The sequence below is a fragment of the Psammomys obesus genome, unplaced genomic scaffold (genome assembly GCF_907164565.1).
Source record: "Psammomys obesus unplaced genomic scaffold, mPsaObe1.curated_primary_1811, whole genome shotgun sequence".
In the NCBI taxonomy this organism is placed as follows: Eukaryota; Metazoa; Chordata; class Mammalia; order Rodentia; family Muridae; genus Psammomys; species Psammomys obesus.
The window spans coordinates 28,735,526-28,754,775 of NW_026596095.1; the positions used below are offsets into that span (position 1 = coordinate 28,735,526).

The window sequence follows — 19,250 nt, forward strand, 5'->3', positions numbered from 1 at the left end:
GGCTAATGATTTGCATTTCCCTGATGGCTAATTTCTTTAAGTGCTTCTCTGCCATTCTATATTCCTTTGTCAAGAATTCTCTGTTTAGCTCTGTTCCCCATTTTTTAGTTGGATTACTTGGTTTGCTGCTTTTCAGCTTCTTTAGTTCTTTGTATATACTGGATATTAGTCCTCTGTCAGATAAAGGGTTGGTGAAGATTCTTTCCCAATCTGTAGGCAGTCATTTTGTTTTGATGACAGTGTCCTTTGCTTTACAGAAGCTTTTCAGTTTCATGAGGTCCCATTTATTGATTGTTGCTCTTAGAGCCTGTGCTGTTGGTTTTCTGTTCAGGAAGTTGTCTCCTGTGCCAATGAGTTCTAGGCTGTTCCCCACTTTTTCTTCTAACAGATTTAGACTATCTGGTTTTATGTTGAGGTCTTTGATCCACTTGGACTTCAGTTTTGTGCAGGGTGATAAATATGGATCTAGTTTCATTTTTCTGCATGTAGACATCCAGCTGGACCAGCACCATTTGTTGAAGATGCTGTCTTTTTTCCATTGAATGGTTTTGGCTTCTTTGTCAAAAATCGAGTATTCATAGGTGTGTGGGTTTATTTCTGGGTCTTCTATGCGGTTCCATTGATCCTCCTTTCTGTTTTTATGCCAATACCATGCAGTTTTTATTACTATTGCTCTGTAGTACAACTTGAGATCGGGGATGGAGATACCTCCAGATGATCTGTTGTTGTACAAAACAATTCTGTAAATATCCTTTTAAATCAATGTTTTGTTTTTAATGTTAAGATAAAGCTGACACTTCCAAAAAAGTCATCAGAATTTAAGTGTTTCACTGTTTACAAAAAAAAAAAAAAAAAAAAAAAAGCCAACGGAATTTTGAGTAATTAAACTGTATGGATTCCTTATGAGATTGGGCCAAACACAAATCATTGTTTTGGCCCTCAGATTGTTTCTACCTTTGGTAACAATGCTCCACACGCAGATTCCTGAGCTAGAAACTGCAGAGTCCCATTCGTACTCTGCTTTCTATATGCCATCAGCTAAGGCTCTGCAGCTGCTACCCAGGCATGTGCTCTTCCTCAAGCATCCACATCACCCCAATGCCCTTTGCCTTTCAGTAATCAGAATTCCATCATCAAAAGCAAATGCAGATGTTCCTCCTCCTCAAGGTCCATCCTTAATATGTTTCAGTCTCAGGTCCTCTTTATTGTAACATGTGTCCTGTTGCAATTGTGCTTATGTGCCATCCCCCTGTTCTGCAGAGAACACTATCAGCAGGTCCCTGCCTCTCCGTTGTCCAGCACTTGACACAGAACCTGTGCATAGTCTGTTCTTAAGATTTGTGGATGAGTTGAAACCACAGATTAAACTTATGTTCCTTTTTGAAATAGTGTTTTGTATATCCCAGGGGAGTCTAGAACTCATTATATAGCCTAGGATGACTTTGAAAATCTGCCCCATCACCTGAAGGCCTAAGGGCTTCTCTTGGAGTTTATGTACCACTTACATTTGGTTTCTGTAGGCTAGAGATCAAAGCTAGAGCTCAGTGCATGCTAGACATCCAGTCCACCAACTGAGGCACATACCCTCTTCTTTGTTTGTTGGCTTTGTTTTTTTTTTTCTTTAATTTTAACTTGCTAGAGCATGAACCCTGGTTCTCACTCACTCTAAGTCAGTATTCTATCACTGAGCCACAGACTCAACTTCTTTTTTTCAGTTTTTTAATATAATTATTTATTACAATTTATTCACTTTGTATCCCAGCTGTAACCACCACCCTCATTCCCTCCCAATCCCACCCTCCTTCCCTCCCTTCCTCATGCCCCTTCCTCAGTCCACTGATAGGGGAGGACCTCCTCCCCTTCCATCTGACCCTAGCCTATCAGGTCTCATCAGGACTGTCTTTCATAGTCTTCCTCTGTGGACTGGTGCCAGACTCAACTTCTTTTTTTTCAATTTTTTATTAATTATACATTATTCACTTTGTATCCCCCCTGTAGCTCCCTCCCTTCTCCCCTCCCGATCTCTCCCTTCCTCCCCTTTCTCCACGCATGCCTCTCCCCAAGTCCACTGATAGGGGAGGTCTTCTTTTCCTTTCTTCTGATCCTAGTCAATTAGGATCAAAATTAGCTCTCCTTGTGGAGCTCCTGTCCTCTCCAGATCTTACTATTTCCCACAGGTAAATGGCGGGAACTGGAAAAGATCATCCTGAGTGAGCTATCCCAGAAGCAGAAAGACACACATGGTATATACTCACTCATATAGACATATAACATAGGATAAACCTACTAAAATCTGTACACCTAAAGAAACTAATCAAGAGGGAGGACTCTGGCTAAAATGCACAATTCCCATCCTGAAAGACAAAGAGGATGGACACCAAAAAAAGGAGAAAACAGGGAACCAGTTTGGAGCCTGCCACAGAGGTCCTCTGGAAGGCTCTGCCCTGCAGACTATCAATGTAGATGCTGAGACTTATGGGCAACCTTTTGGCAAAGTGCAGGGAATCTTAGGAAAGAGTTGGACTCAACTTCTTAAGAAGCTATTTTGCAAACAGATTCTGTGATTTCTAGATATGTTTGTAGAAGTTACTCAACCAGCTTTTTTTTTAATTCCCCAGAAGTTATAAGGGTTTAACATATACTGTGTAGACATGTCACCTTTGAGGAAAGACTCACTGACGATAGGAAAGATAGACTTGGATTCAGATGGCAAGAAGGCACTGGGAGGTTTTCCTCAGGGTAGCTGGAATTCATTTTCTATTTCATACTTCTCTGCTAAAGCCACCTAGAGGTGAGGCAATTATCTTCAAAGGCATTGGAGATTTGAATTCTCAATCCCAGTAGAACTCTAGCCATAGTTAAATCTACTTAATTAAAATCATGTTTTAGGGGATGGTCCTCCCTAAAAATATTTAGTCTTCATTCTGACATACAAACATAAGTCTTCTTATAAAAACCTAAAATTGTGTATAACAAATTTCGCTCCACAATGTGTTCTGTTTTCATTCATATGTGAGAATATCTTGGCTAAGCATTGTCTATAGGCCAGTTCCAGAGCATAAGATACTGCAGTGATAGAAAGAAAGAAGAAAAGAAAGAAAGAAAGAAAGAAAGAAAGAAAGAAAGAAAGAAAGAAAGAAAGAAAGAAAGAGGGAGGGAGGGAGGGAGGGAAGGAAGGAAGGAAGGAAGGAAGGAAGGAAGGAAGGAAGGAAGGAAGGAAGGAAGGAAGGAAAAGAGAAGGAAAGAAAGAAAGAAAAGCTTGGTATGGTGACTAATGCCTGTAATTATAGTACTTTAAAAAAAATATTTGTGCAAGAGGATCATATATTCAAGGCCAGCTTGAGCTATGTAGCAACTAAATAGTAGATCAAAAAATCCATATAGCTTACATGTTAGGAAAACAGATTTAGTAAAATTTTAGCAAATGAGATGGAGAAAATAAAAGAAAGAAGGGTACAGGTTGGGATATAGGAATAAACAGGGTCTGAAAGTACAAAGGCTGACCAGGAACAAATATACTGAAAACAAGAATATGCTCAGAGGTGGGAGAACGACACAGCATGAGGGATGTCAGGGAAGGTTGATTCATGCAGATGTAGAGGCACGAGCAGATTCAGTATCTTCCTGCCAAAAACACACCAGTTAGCACTGAGGCTTTTGCAACAAGGCCTACGTACTGAGAGATAATGACATGGGAAGAGGAAGAGTCAAGCTCTGAAAGAGCAGGGTTTTCTGGCAGAATGGGGCTCCACACTAGTTCGTTGTGAAGACCTGGGGTTGACATTGGTTTAACTAAGGAGATACTGGAGATCTGGGGATATGGTGTAGCATGCTTTGGGAGATTCGAATGTCTCCCCAGATATTGAGGAGCAAGAGTAAATGTAGAAGGAAAGATGTAAGAATCTTCTTGCAATTAAGGAGGGAAATAGAGACTGAAACTTGGAAGGAAGTGGGTAGTAGGGGGTGAGGAGGAGTTAGAATCTTGCTGTGCAACAAATAATTAATGGTCAGATAAAGAAAGAATGCAATAGGCACCCAGGGAGCATCTTTCACTAGCTACAGGCTGAACATGGCCTTGGCTGGGATAGCTGAGAGGATAGGAAGGGCAGGGTAGAACAGTCTGGTTAGGATACTATCAGATGACTGAGCACATTACAAGGCAGCAGATATGAGCCCAGAAACCAGGGGTGAAGTCTGGATTGGAAATAAACTCGAGAGTCATCTGCAGCAGATGCAATAAGCTCATCACAAAGTGAATCTGAGTAGAAGAGAGAAAGAAAGAAGAAATCAAGGTGGTGGAATACCTTGGATCTAGGATGTTGAGGAGGATGAGTGAGCTAGAAAGACCCTGGACTCTGCTGTCATACAGAAAGGATAGAAATAAAATTGGAAGGTAAAACAGAGGAGACGTTCTGGTGAAAGATGTTGAGCAAAGACCCCTAAAGAAAAGAGGTATGGGTGATAGCAAAATGGTGAGAGGAGAGGATATTGGACATTGAATCCACAGGTGGGTGACATGTACTGGTAAGGACAAAATTTGTACCAACGCTTCCAAAATGTCATTGTGCAAAGAGGTGCCCAGAGCTCTTTTCCAGATGCTTGACATGGATCAATGAGTCCAGTTGGGCAGAGCATGGGATTGTGCATTCCATCTTGCTCCTGGGGTAGTGCTAGCACTATTAGTCTAGAGATCTCCCACTGAAAGTCAATAATCTAACAGTAACATATAACCACTGAGAGAGATTTAAGAACACTGATCATAGAACCCTTTAGAATGAGAATCCTAAATTTTCTGGGGAAGATTTACTTTCCGTGTCAAATTTAGAACTGATACATTAGAAACAGTCTCCAAGTTATCCTATCGTGAAGCCAAAGTTGAAAACTTCTACAAAGAGGATAAAATTGTTTGTTGCAGATAGATCCAGACTAGGGGCAGGGCCAACAAGTAAGATGTCTCATCAGAAATTGTGCTGGATAAAATAACTATACCCAGAAACCTCTAGATGACTACAAAAAAAAAAAAAATGAAGATATCAGATGATACATGATGCCTGAGAAGAAAAGCAGGATTGATAAGAGAAAATAATCTGAAACAACAGTATAAAATACAGCCCTTACCCAAACCCAGGCTCAACTGTTTGACCCGCTAAGGAAACCAAGTCCCTTCCACTTGGGAAGACTTCAGAAGAAACACTGATGTCGAGGCATGAAGTTTAGATGGGGAAGAGAAAAAGTAGACATTGTAATAAGGTAGAATTCTAGAGGGTGCTGCTGCCTATCACAGCAGAAAAGCCCTGAACTAATACCGGGGTGAGATCTCAGAGCAGAAGCTGTGATGACAGGGCTACAGGAGTGCAGGGAGTGTGAAACTTTGTCAGAGCCTCCCTCTTCTTTTCTGTGGCATGTTCTGGTACTATTACCCACCATTTGTTGCAAGGGCGCTATGTAGGCCAGCACAGGAAAGTGCTCAAAGCAGAATTCTGTGGTCAAAACAATCATTAGGGGAGAGTGCGAGTGAACTTTCTCAAGTACAGGAGACATTCAGTTCAACAATGGCTCTTCTCAGGTCCTATGTGTTCCAACACTAATGGAAACACTGAAAGAATATGTGTCTGTATGTATAAAAACAAAACGATCATACACCAAAGAGTCAAGCCAGAATCTCAAAATCTTTTGTCTACTGTGCAAATGGAATTCTTTTTTTTCCATGTAATAAACTCTTCAAATAAACTAGAGATTTGTAATAAACCCTTTGTATCTCTTTATGCCAATTGTGATTAGGATAGCATCACTGTTGTTAAATAGTTATCAATCTACACAGAGGAACCAGAGGCAAGTCATGAACCTAAGGGTTGAATGTAAGTCATTCTTTAAGGAAGCTCCCCCCATCCCACCCCACCCCCAAAAAAATGAGCAGGGAAAACACAAGCCAAAAAAATGCAGACAAGGAGACTAAAAATTCAAACAAAATCTCAGAAGAAAGATTCCACATGATCTTATGGCATCAGAGAACTGCACCCCAGAACTCAGTTGATATTTATGAGTCTACATATATACAGAACAGTGACTGACAGGGATGTTGTGGGGAAGAATATGAACTCAAGACATATCCAAGGAAAAGAGAATCCATATGTCTGAGGCATGGCATTCAAGATTTCACCTTACACTGATCAAAATGGCTAAGATCAAAAACTCAAGTGACAACACATGCTGGAGAGATGTAGAGAAAGGGGAACCATCCTCCATTGCTGGTGGGAATGTAAACTTATACAACCACTTTGGAATCAATCTGGTGCTTTCTCAGACAATTAGGAATAGCGCTTCCTCAAGATCCAGCTATAACACTCCTAGGCATATACCCAAAATATGTTCAAGTACACAACAAGGACATTGCTTAACCATGTTCATAGCAGCTTTATTCATAATAGCCAGAATCTGGAAACAATCCAGATGTCCCTCATCTGAGGAATGGATACAGAAATTGTGGTAAAATTACACAATGGAATACTATTCAGCAATAAAAAACCAGGAAATCATGAAATTTTCAGGCAAATGGTGGGAACTACAAAAGATCATCCTGAGTGAGGTATCCCAGAAGCAGAAAGACACGCATGGTTTATAGTCATTTTAAATGGATATTAGACATACAATATAGGATAAACATACTAAAATCTGTACACCTAAAGAAGCTAATCGAGAAGGAGGACCCTGAGTAAGGTGATCAATCCTCACTCAGAAAGGCAAACATCAGAAGAGGGAGAAAACAGGGAACAGGACAGGAGCCTACCACAGAGCCTTTCAAAGACTCTACCCAGCAATGTATCAAAGCAGATGCTGAGACTCATAGCCAAACTCTGGGCAAAGTGCAGGGAAGCTTATGAAAAAAGGGGGATAGAAAGACCTGGAGAGGAGTTCCACAAGGAGAACAACAGAACCAAAAAATACAGGCACAGGGGTCTTTTCTAAGACTGATACTCCAATCAAGGACGATTCGTGGAGATAACCTGGATCCCCTGCACAAATGTAGCCCATGGCAGCTCTGTCTCCAAGTGGGTTCCCTAGTAAGAGGAACAGGGACTATCTCTGATATGAACTCAGTGGCTAGCTCTTTGATCACCTCCTTCCGAGGGGAAGCAGCCTTACCAGACTACAGAGGAAGACAAGGCAGCTAGTCCTGATGAAACCCGATAGGCTAGGGTCAGATGGAAGGGAAGGAGGACCTCCCCTGTCAGTGGACTTTGGGAGCAGCATGAGAGATGTGGGAGGGTGTGGTCAGGAGAGGACGAGGGAGGGGGCTATAGCTTGCATACAAAGTGAATAAACTGTAATCAATAAAAATAAATTAATTAGAAATAAAAATAAAAGATGAGACAGTATCTTAGTCAAATTTTCCATTGCTATGAAGAGATACCATGACTATGGCAACTCTTATAAAGGAAAACATATAACCGGGTGACTTACAGTTCAAAGGTTTAGTTCATTATCATCATGGTGGGAAGCATGGTGACATACAAGCAGACATGGTGCTGGAATTAGCCAATAGTTCTACATCTTGATCCACAGGCAGCAGGGGAGACAGTGAATGATCCACTAGGCCTGAGCTTGAGCTTTTGAGACCCCAAAGACCATCCCTAGCAAAATGCCTCCTCCAGTAAGTCCACACCTCAAACAAGGCCACACCTCCTATAATGACAGCCTCCTATGAACCTACGGGGCCCTTTTTATTTAAACCATCACAGACAGGTAACCAAGTCCAAGACTAGACCATGAAATAATAAAGCAACTATCAATATTATCAATTAGATATCTAATAGTAAATGTTTTAGGACCTTATATTCACACACATATAAATATATTGCAGCTAGCCACAGGCATCATGTATGGGCTGCATCTAACAACAAAACTCATATTTAAAAATCCAGTTTTAAATAGATCCCATTCTCTTTCTCCCTACCTTTGGTGCATATATCACAAATATTTAACTGCTTCCAAATTGACATGTTTGCAGATAATGGCTCTCATCTGTACCCCATCAACTTCTGTTTCTCAGAGTATGGTTGCCTGTTGGTTTTCCCTTTGAATGCTGGTTTTTCTTCTATGGATTTAAGAATTATATCTGACAGTCCCTCGCACTATAGACATAACTTAGATCTGTGCTGTGTCAAGTCCACTGTCAGATTTAGAGATTAATTTCTAAACTTCTTACAGTGCTGAAGAAGCACTTTAAGATTTTGAAAATGGCAACAGTACTGACTCCTTCCTACTAAAGGTTACCTGTGTCCACATTCACTGTAATGCAAAAGGAAAGTTTAACTGTAGTAAATATCACTCTTGTTTTCTTTTATGGAAAATCTGGCTCACAGGGAAACAGATCTTGCCAGAATAAAAAATAGTTTGCCCTCCAGAAAGACAGTTTGCATGAGACTATTTCTCTGCCATCATTTAGCAAGGACACCACCACTGTTGTTAAATCAATAGTATTCGCATAGCAAAACAATGCTTTGATAGTGTAGAATAGTCATGTCTTAGGCCAGATTCTACAAAAGCAAACTGTGAGCCAAAGATTTGAATACCAGAAGTATTCAAAAAGTGACTTGAGTGTGACTTATGGGCTATTTGGATTGTGTTGGGGTTGGTGGGGAGACTTCCCCATCCCCAGAATATTTTGGCTTATGCCCATCTCCAAATTTGTGTTTGGCTGCTTTTTAAGGTGTGTGCAGTTCCAGGAAAATTTAATCCATATGTTGCAGAGAAACTACAGGTAAATCATCTGAATGTTGCTTTATTAGAACTTCATGATGTCTGAAATGCCTTTTGAGCTTCTTTATGGCCTCACATTCTTTTCTGTAAAACAGCGGGTAAGTTGCCAAGAGTAAACAAATCAAATAGCAAAAGGTTTGGGTTCATTTTGAAATGCTCTGCCTGTTACTTTTGATTGGGTTCTCTCTTTGGCACTGCTCATTCTCCATTCCTGCCTGCGGGGCAAAGTGAAAACAATTTGAGCCTTGTATTTCCCACCTGGTTCATTGACATTTGAGAATAATGTAGTGCAGACAGAGTCAGCAGGTTTGGCAGGTGAGTGATACCCAATATGACCTCGGAAAGTTGCTTTCCTCTGCTTGGCAGCAGTTCAGAGCATGAAACAATGTTATAGACACTACAAACCCCAGGTCAGGACAAGCAGCCATGCAAGGGGCCCAGGTGGGGGCTTTATCAAATTTTCTTGTGCATCTTCAGGTGGAGTGGCTAAAGAATGAGGACATAATTGATCCTGTTGAAGATCGGAATTTTTATATTACTATCGATCACAACCTGATCATCAAGCAGGCCCGGCTCTCAGATACGGCAAATTATACTTGTGTTGCCAAAAACATTGTTGCCAAGAGGAAAAGCACCACAGCCACTGTCATCGTGTATGGTAAGAGAACTCTCAGGGTTTCTGTCCAGTACCTGTCAAGCTGTTTGTCCTCACTAATTAGCACTATTTTGCTTTCAAATATTCAGCTACCAATACTTTTAGACTCCCACTACTGTTCCTTCTATCCTCATGCATGGTCAGTAAGTTTAAGTATTTCCAGGAGGCTCTTAAGAGTGATGAAGCTTATTATCTGTTGAGCCTTGGAAGTTTCTAGAAACCTACCCAAGTGCCTGCTGTTTCTCAGAGGCCTCATTTCTCAGGGAGGACTAGTGCCAGCAAGACCTAACTGAGTTTTTGGGAGATAACAAAGGTCAAGACAGACCAACGACATTTCTCTGAATCTAGTCTCAGACCCAGGAGAACAGACACACAAGAAATATAAAAGCCAACATATTCCATCAACACACTTGGTGCCTACCTACACCGATAACTTGCTTTCTAGCCTCCATCCAGGGACTGCAGAGCTATAATAAAGACATCTGTGGTAAAGGGACTGTCATTCTCCCAGCATGGCCAAGGATTTACCACACTCTGGGCCCTCTCATTCTGCTCATCTCTTGAATCTATAGATTCTCTTCAAGTGTCTAGCGGGTGCACAGCCCATTTTGGTGTGGCTTCAATGCCCTTTCTTTCCTAGGCTGCCAGCATTCGAAGCTCCGCTAGCTGTTTCACAGTGTGACTCATCCCCCAGCTATGCTTTGAACTCTTTTGTACAGTAAGAGGTTACACTGTGCATTTACATAATTCTTGGAACATTGGATCTTCATTATATTGATTTTTGTCACAGAGGAAAATAAACCCCAAGTATTTAAGATGAGTTGTCCTCTTGAACAAGTATTTGAGGTGAAGTGTCCTGTAGGACAAGGAACCCAGGCTTCACTCTACTCAGAAAATAGTGAAGCTGTCCCTTCCTACTTGAGCAGTCTGCAGTATACCTGGATTCTGGTGGCCTGTGAAGGGAGGACTGTCTATAGGACTATCCTGGCAATCACTCCAGGAGATAAGACTAAGGTAACATGAGGTGCCAAAGAATGTGTCATTTCAGCTGTTTGACCATTTTAAGTTGAAGGCAATTCAATAAGAGCAGATCCAAAGAGATCACCCTGAGTTTCCTCCTTTGCCTTAAATACATGAAAAGTTGCCAGTACCCATACACTAAAAAGGACAGAAAATTCTCATCACTGAGGATAGAAAAGTTGAAAGCAGGAGAGTTCTGTAGAGATCTTATTCAACTAACTCTTAACTCTTAGTAACCTTTACCTATCTCACATTTCCTGGGACCACTTCCATACACACACTTAGTGCTCATGGCCAAGTCTTCATGATGTCCCTATGAGGTATAAACATGTTTGGGATCCACATGTGTGTTTTTTACTTGATCCATCCTATCAGTTTAAGTCTCATATCAAACTGAGAAGAAACCTGAAAATATAGAGATGAAGTGGTTTCCTAACCGGCAGGACATTGTGTGCTTGTGTACTGCCAAGATGAGGAGTCACAAAAGCAGAAACCATTGTGATATTCCAGTGGCTGCACAGAGTAATACTTGAAAACCACCGTTTTAATTACAGGACAAAAGCATTCTGTTTTATTTTATAATTCTCTGGTTACTCTGGGATTTAATTTACTAGTCCAGATGATGGCTAAGTTGAATTGTAAGGCATTGCATTTCTTAAATCACAAGAAATTGTTTTGTACTTTTTATCTGAATATAAACTGCCTGAAACACTTGAATAACAGCATTTAAAATGCAGAGAAGCAATGGGGACCAATCATAGTATGTGCCAATTGCAAATAACTAATGAAGCACACTATAAACAGACATATTCAATTTCATATAGATGAAAATCTCTTTCTAGATATAGCATGATTTCAATACCTGCAAATGTAATGAGTACATTGTTATTATAAAGGATAATATACAAATAACATCAATTTTAGACTAGAGCCAGGACCAAAGATGACGCAGCTACACCTTGATCAGTAACCATCTGGTTTTTGAACCTATAGTCTTAGAGTTTTTTTTTTTTTCTGTAAAATGAGGGGATGTTTCTAGTATCTGCAATAAATAATGAATGAATGTCTAAAGGTTTCTGATTTTTCACTTCACGTTGGAATATCAACAGACTGGTAATTGTAGCTGTAACTCATATTCTTAGCTTTCCATGTTAGTAAGCACCATACGTGACAACATCGTGACATTTATGATTTTAGAAAGCTGAGTCGGGAACTTGATTTGGGAGCTCCAGCTGAAACCCTACCTGTCAACTGTTTGTGCTTTTCATGGCTCTATAAAGTAAATTGCCCAAGGCTCATGGGTTGGGTTTCATAGTCCACAGAAATATATATATTATATATAACATAATATATTATATTTATATATAAATATATATATTTACTTTATATATGATATTATTATTTCTTCTGAATCTGTTTCATGTTTGTTTTTCTGTCACTTTTGGCTTATAAATATATACCTAATAGAGAAAATTTGGAAAACACAGAAAAGGTCACAGAAGAAAATGTCTTTAATCCTGTCATCTACAGATAGTGTTTTCAAAATTATTATGATACTATTAGTATTTTGTATGCCTAAATAGTACATTAAAATAAAACCTATACATGTTTTTATTTAATGTTCAATGTTAAACACTCGTGTTTTATTAAATAATTATCCTTCCATCATTTTAATGGTATGAAAATATAGAATTTAACATTTTCCTTTTTTACCATCGTAGATGCTTCTAATTATTTATTACTACTACATTTAAACATATGTTACAAAATACCTACACAGTCATATTTATTTTTTGATGAGTAAGTAGATTTCTAGAAAATATAATTTGTGGCAAATTATTTGCATGTATAAAGTCTATGTTGCTTCAGTCGGTCACCCTCTTCTTTACCCAGGAGACAGAAGTGTTTGCTCCACAGTGTCTTAGCTACAGGCAAATAATTCATGGTTAAAATTGCTTCATTGAAGACATTACATAAACATTACATACATTAGCAAAATAATTTGTTTAAAATAATGATATCTTTTCTATAGGGAGATGTCTAGAAATGAATAGTATGTGTAGGATGGGATTCTGCTTTAACAGTCATACATATACGGACCTTCCATCACATACCTTGATTATCCTTCTGCACGAGATGTCACATAGATACTGACCCTCCATCACATACTATGATTATCCTTCTGCACCGATGAGTATCCATTTCAAATGCACCAACCAATTGCCAGCTCAATCAGAGTGACAGTTTGTTGAAAACTTGAATACTATAAGATTTAATTCTGTAATTGGGTTCACATGTGGGTTTGTGTAACTGGATAAAATTCCTTGAAAAGCTGTGAAGTCTTCCAAAACTGAAGAAAAATAATTAATCGTTTGTTGTTTTTAAGGAGACAAAGTGATTTTATTTAGTTCCCATGCTTCAGCTCCCAGCCTTGGCATCAGGAAGTAAACATTTATAAATGAGAGATAAACTGTCAAATGTAAAATTTTTTGGAGTTTAATTAGGTAAGGGGATGTATTTTCTTTAAAAAAAAAAATATTCGCCAAGGAAAAAAGAACATAGTTTTATTTATTTTTATAAGTGTATTGCTCATGGAAAATAATTTTATATATCTGTGTTTAGATTCTTCAGCTACACAACAAATCTCTGAGTTGGTATCTGTGGCTTTCTAGCACTGAGATCTCTCTCTTTTATGGTAACATGAGGAATGACTCTGGTCTGTATGCTGTAGGTGGTTTGTGTGTGCTGGACATCCCCATGTGTTTAACCCACCTTCTCTGGTTTGTCTCCCTCAGTTAATGGTGGCTGGTCCACCTGGACAGAGTGGTCTGTGTGTAACAGCCGCTGTGGGCGAGGATATCAGAAACGCACTAGAACATGCACCAACCCAGCCCCACTCAACGGCGGGGCCTTCTGTGAGGGCCAGAGTGTGCAGAAAATTGCATGTACCACATTGTGCCCAGGTAAGCAAGCAATCCTCTCTTTCTAGCAGTCTTCCACTGTTCTGAAAATGTGCACTAGAACTAGATGTGAAAACCCAACCTTGACTGAAACATGTGATAAACATTTAAATCCATTCTACATTAAGCATTTACCTTGCTGAGATGTCAAAGCTTCCTCCAAAAGAGTTCTTAACTTTATCACCTAAACATGCAGCATGCTATATAAGAGAACCAAACACCCATTAATACAATCCTATGTTTCTCAGTGAAACTGCTAAAGACAGGTTTGCAATCCTTTAATTCAAATGATATGAATAGCATTGAAAACCACAAATGTTAGAAATAATGATCCTTGATCTTCAAAAAACCATGAAAATTAATAGGAGCTGAAATTTAGAAAATGTTTTTTGTTTGTTTTAACTGGAATAGTTGATATGTGGTGTCAGTTTCTGGGCAGTGGCAAATAAAACATTTGGAATGAATTAAAAGAAAGTCTAAGCTTTGTGACATATGAGATAATGGATTTGAAAAATACAACATAGCCAGCTCTTCATTATCTCTACATCTTGGTCATCTGTCTTATAAATTATTTGCAGTGGTTTCTATACCAAGATCGTGTCCCTCTGCCACTTGGAATCATCTTGTAGTATTTCATATTTCTATCAGCTCTTGACTCTAGGTAAATTTGGGTTAATAGTTAGGCAAATCCAAACCAAATCCAAGCCTATTAAAATACCTAGCCATATAACATATCCTGAAGTTAAGCTAAAATAGTTTCGAAGTAATCCATAAATACAGTGTTCTCAATAGTTAGGAATTCTGTTATCAAGGTCAGTGTTTGAATACACAGCTCCTTAGCTCTTTTTGCCTTGACCAATTTGTTACTGTTCACCCTTTGATAAAACATTCTTCAGAAGTGGGGAGAGAGAAACATGTAATCTACGGGTTATATTTTCAAATATTGATTCCAAGCATCAAAATGGCTTCCTGCACTGAACCGCTGAGGGCACTTATTTATGGAGCACATTTTGACTTGTAGGTAAGCTTAGAAGTTCGGGTTTTATCAAACAGTGTCCCTTATTTCTCCTGGGTTCTGACTCTTGTAATTCAGAGTCCATTGACTAATTTAAGCTGAAAGAACAATGTGTGTACACACACAGAGAGAACATGCGCACATGTACATATGTGCCAGTAATTTAGGTAACAGGCACCCATTGTTGTTTTACAGCAAAGCAAATATTGCTTTGGGTAACTGGAAGTTGATGTATGGCTGACTTGGTATTATGGAAACAGTAATGTGTTCCTTAATTTTGCACATAGGCATGTTTATATCCTAGTACACATTATGAATAGTATATTTACTCAGTAATAAGACATATTTGCCAAACACTGTAAGCTACTAAAATTTATATTGTTTTTTTTTCCTGTGTTCAGATTTGAGAGATTTAAAGGTTCAATAAATGATACTTGGCCTCGTTTTTTGTGGAATTTTAGGTAATCATAATCACTTATGTATTTCATGGAAAAACAAACTCTTTTAAACTTGGTTTAACATTTTAATATTATTTCTTTGTTATACTTAAAATGATTCACTTTGAAGTATGACAATTCACTCTATTTTTCAAATTAGCATCAAGTTGTATATTCTCAAGATAGAGATATCTCAGCTCATTATTACTGATCTTTATTACAAGTAATCCACCAAAATTAGAATGTAATTGGGTCAATTCTGAATAACCATATCACTGTTAAAATTGTGGATTTACTGAAATATTATTTCAGCATGAATAGAAATGTCTACACCATCAAATAGGAGTAGAATCATCAAATAAGCTACAACTAATATTGTCTTTACAGGAAGGAATAGCAAAGGTTTAAGCCAAATTAAGAGGCCTGGATGACAAAAAGAAAATATAAAGAGTATAGAAGTCAAGGGACAGGGGAGAGGGAGAAGAAAGAGAAAAGAGAATGAATGTGTTTCTTGACCATTACACATCCTTTGCTGCCAAATCTCATACATGTTTGCTTCCACTCTTTACATGACACTATAAAAGACAGAATCTTTAATAAAAAAAAAAGCCAAACCTTCTAATCATCAACACAATATCCAGACATCTCACTCATAATGGATAAAGCAGAGTGTAACGGCTTTCTTACGTAGCTCCTATTTCTCAGTATGCCTTCTGTGACCCATTGGATGGGAGGAAGTGCACAGAACTCCCACAGACGGAACATGACTCATTCACTAGAGGCTAAAGAGGATGTCAGGTTCCCACTCATGTACGTTCGTCCGTTCTTATTAGTATGTTGGACTTGAGCCGTGCTTCTTTTACCCTTTAAGTACCTGCCTTCTGACCTCATGCTGGCTTTTCTCATTGCAGTGGATGGCAGGTGGACCTCTTGGAGTAAATGGTCGACCTGTGGAACTGAATGCACCCATTGGCGCAGGAGGGAGTGTACAGCACCAGCCCCCAAGAATGGAGGCAAAGACTGTGATGGCCTGGTCCTGCAATCCAAGAACTGCACTGATGGGCTATGCATGCAGGGTAAGTCAAAGTTAAGAAATGCAGGCACCTGTGCAGATGTAATCCATGACAGTTGAGTGTCTAAGTGGGTTACATAGTAATGGGAAGAGGGACTGCCTCTGATACAGTCTGATAGGCCTGGTCTTTGATCACCTCCCCCTGAAGGGAGAGCAGTCTTACCAGGCCACAGAAGATGACAATGCAGCCACTCCGGATGTGATCTGATAGACTAAGATCAGATGGAAGGAGAGGAGGACCTACCCTATCAGTGGACTTGGGGAGGGGCATGCATGAAGAAGGGGGAGGGAGGGTGGGATCGGGAGGGGAGGAGGGAGGAGATACAAAGTGTAAAAAAGTAATAAAGAAAAAAAATGCTCACACCTCTTCAAAAAAAAAAAAAAGGAAATGCAGGCACCAAGGGGGCTGAGATCATGCCATTTGGATATCTTGAAGAAATATTAGTAGTAACTGAGAAGGTTAAATAACAATAAAATTGTAGTGGTACAGCTCAGCCCCAGCTTTCTTTCATAACTGGTAAAAGCCAATCTCTCAGGAACTAGAACGAATAATAAATGACTAAATTAACAATGTGACATATAGTGTTGCTTTCACCCAAGCAAGAAACAATTCACCCACAGCCAGGGAGGGGTGGTCAATCTTTCTAGACCAGAGAACCGTTAAACTCAGTTTTATTACCTTTAATGTAAGGGTACCTTAAACTTCTCATAGAATCAAAGCATGTCTTCCAACAAGTGAGCTATTTATTTGTAATTCATGCCTGGCAATGAACCAGCATCATGAAATATAAAATATACAAGGACAATAAATGTTTCTGCAGGTAGTTTTACGAATGTACAAAAAATCTTTAGTAAGAATATCTTCACAACCACTTGAAAGTGCAGAGTCTCTGCTAGAAATTATATCATGGGTACAATTTTGATTATTCGAGGAGAATTTTATTTATAAAACAACTTTTAATGAGTGTAGAAGTTGGCTCATGTGATATGCTGGATGGAGTGGGCTCTACTCTCTTCTTTTCATGTCTTATGCATAGAATTTTTTCAGTGAAAAGGGTAGCTTGCCTTGAATACTTGCAAACACCCAACCATGTGTTGAAGAGCGCTTAGATGTTCAGAATTTATCATCTCTTTTCCTGACCATGAAAAAAAGTGCATAGAATTGTTCAGGCAAATGGATTAAACCATGTGCTGTTGTGAATCTGAACTAATGGTAGCCAAATGTTGACATTCCTCCTACACAGTGCATATGTAATGAGACGCATTCACAGAGGAGTATTTGTGTTTGTTATTTAAGGACAAGTATTTTGTTTTCATATTTATGCAACTTTGTTTACTTTTCAGAGTCTATATACAGAAAGATCTTTAAAAACACATCTTACTTAAAGTACAAATACCTAATCATGTTGCTCACATTGAATGAAAATCCAGGAGCCCCTCAATTTGTTCTACAGACATTGCCATATTGCTAAGCTTCTGATGGTTGAAGACAGCTACCACATACCACACTATTCATGCCATAAACACACAAAAAAAAAAAAAAATAAATGGAAGACAGCCGTTTCATTAATTGTTTGTCTAGAGATACCTGCTTCATCTCCAAGCATAAATTTTGATTGAGGACCAAAAACAACATCATGAATATAACAGTTGGTTGTGTTTTTTTTTAATTTTATCTTTAGTGTGAAACAAACTGATTGATGTAATTGCGAAGTATAAATATCTAGAGAGTTGTGAGGGATTGTAATCCTAGCTGAACATAATAACTCAACAGAGTAGTACAATATCTCATGCTTCTACTCCATGTATTTAAAATTCTGGGCAACATTGTTGACAATGAATACAGTATAACATTGAACCTTTGTTATACGGAATACTTACTAAGCTTTAACTTTGTCAAACACAAGACATTCAAACTAAAACCTCATGACCAGCAAGCAGTTCCTCAATATCTAGATCATTTCTCATAGCCATAATGTGAATTTTCCTCATGATTGGATATTTGCCAGCAACAATGGCTTTCAGCGTGCTTCTAACTATGAAAGATGATTTTGGCAACAAGTGATGGTGGTTTTGGTTTGTTTATTTTATTATTTTATTTTATTTTATTTTGCTTTTGTAAAATCAAGTCTCTTGTTGAACAAAATCATTTTAGAGTTTGGATTGAAGTCATTCAAGTAAAAAGCCGTAGTTTCTTGCTGTCGTGATTTCCTATGTTAGCAGTTCCTACCAAGTCAATAAACTCTCTCATCTGGCCTCATAGATCTACTTTGGTCGAGCAGAGAATTGTAGTCTATTCCACTATTGATTTCCTAGAGGATAGACCAACGACAGAGATATTGCCTCGCTATATAATTACAGTTTTTTACAGTGTTTACCTCTCAGCTTAGATTTTCTGGTGAAGTATTGCTGCCAAAGTTTTGCAAAGAAATAATATTACCTTTGGTTAAAAAACAAAAGCCTTTTCAATGAGAAAACTATAAAGCTTGGAAGAGAGACAATGTCCATGGAAAGAAAAGGGAATGGACTAGAACAGAAACCCACAGAGTTGTAATTGCCAATGAGGAATTTATCACCTAATATGCATTTGCTTTGGAGTAATTCCTATCTTGAATGTGTTCAGTTATTTAGTAACACAATAACGTTATGTCAAAACAGAGATGGTCTACTCAATGTCAAACCAGGTATGAAATAAAATAATTGAATCTGCACAAAAATAATATAATTCTGTTATAAATATTGGTATAGTGCTGGGTTAAAATAAAAGTTTGGAGTTCCTCATGAACCTGAGTAGAATTCAAGAGTTCCCTGATACCACGGTACATTGTTTCTCAATAAACTAAATTGGCATTTAAAATGTGAAAGATGAGAGAAATGGAAAATGCTGCTGTCAATATTTAGTCATTATTTTCCTCAAAACAGCCAAACTCTGACACACATTTCTTCACCACCTAAATATGAGCACCTTTGGTTTAAAATGTGTAAGCATATTAGGGAAAAACGGTCACAGAGTTAACTATCATTATACACACACAGAAAGAGAGAGGGAAGGTAGAAGAGACAAAGGCAGAAAAAGAGACAGAGACAGACATGACATAAAGTAGGGAGGAAAATCTACAAGTGCCAGGAAAGCAGTTGCAAAGCAAAGGGACAAGTGGCTGTTTGAAAGAGGTAGAATGTACAAGAGCCAAAGTGGATAGGATTGGGGTCTTAGAATACATGGAATTTGGCTTGGGGTCAGAGGTTTTGTGAAAAAATTGGGCTGAAACTTGTAACAAGAACTCTGAATAAAACTGTAATTCATTAATTGTTGCCAAGCATAAAAAGCAAC

The 19,250-nt window shown here is 38.6% G+C and overlaps 1 protein-coding gene across 1 annotated transcript in view; it reads left to right on the forward strand.

Annotated features, from left to right (window-relative positions):
• Unc5c (unc-5 netrin receptor C) overlaps window positions 1-19,250 on the forward strand; it is a 307,297-nt gene that overhangs the window by 229,072 nt on the left and 58,975 nt on the right. Inside the window, exons 5-7 of the mRNA XM_055628168.1 lie at window positions 9,238-9,418; window positions 13,231-13,398; window positions 15,759-15,923. Of these exons, the coding sequence (XP_055484143.1) occupies window positions 9,238-9,418; window positions 13,231-13,398; window positions 15,759-15,923 (514 nt within the window). The remainder of the gene's footprint in view (window positions 1-9,237; window positions 9,419-13,230; window positions 13,399-15,758; window positions 15,924-19,250) is intronic.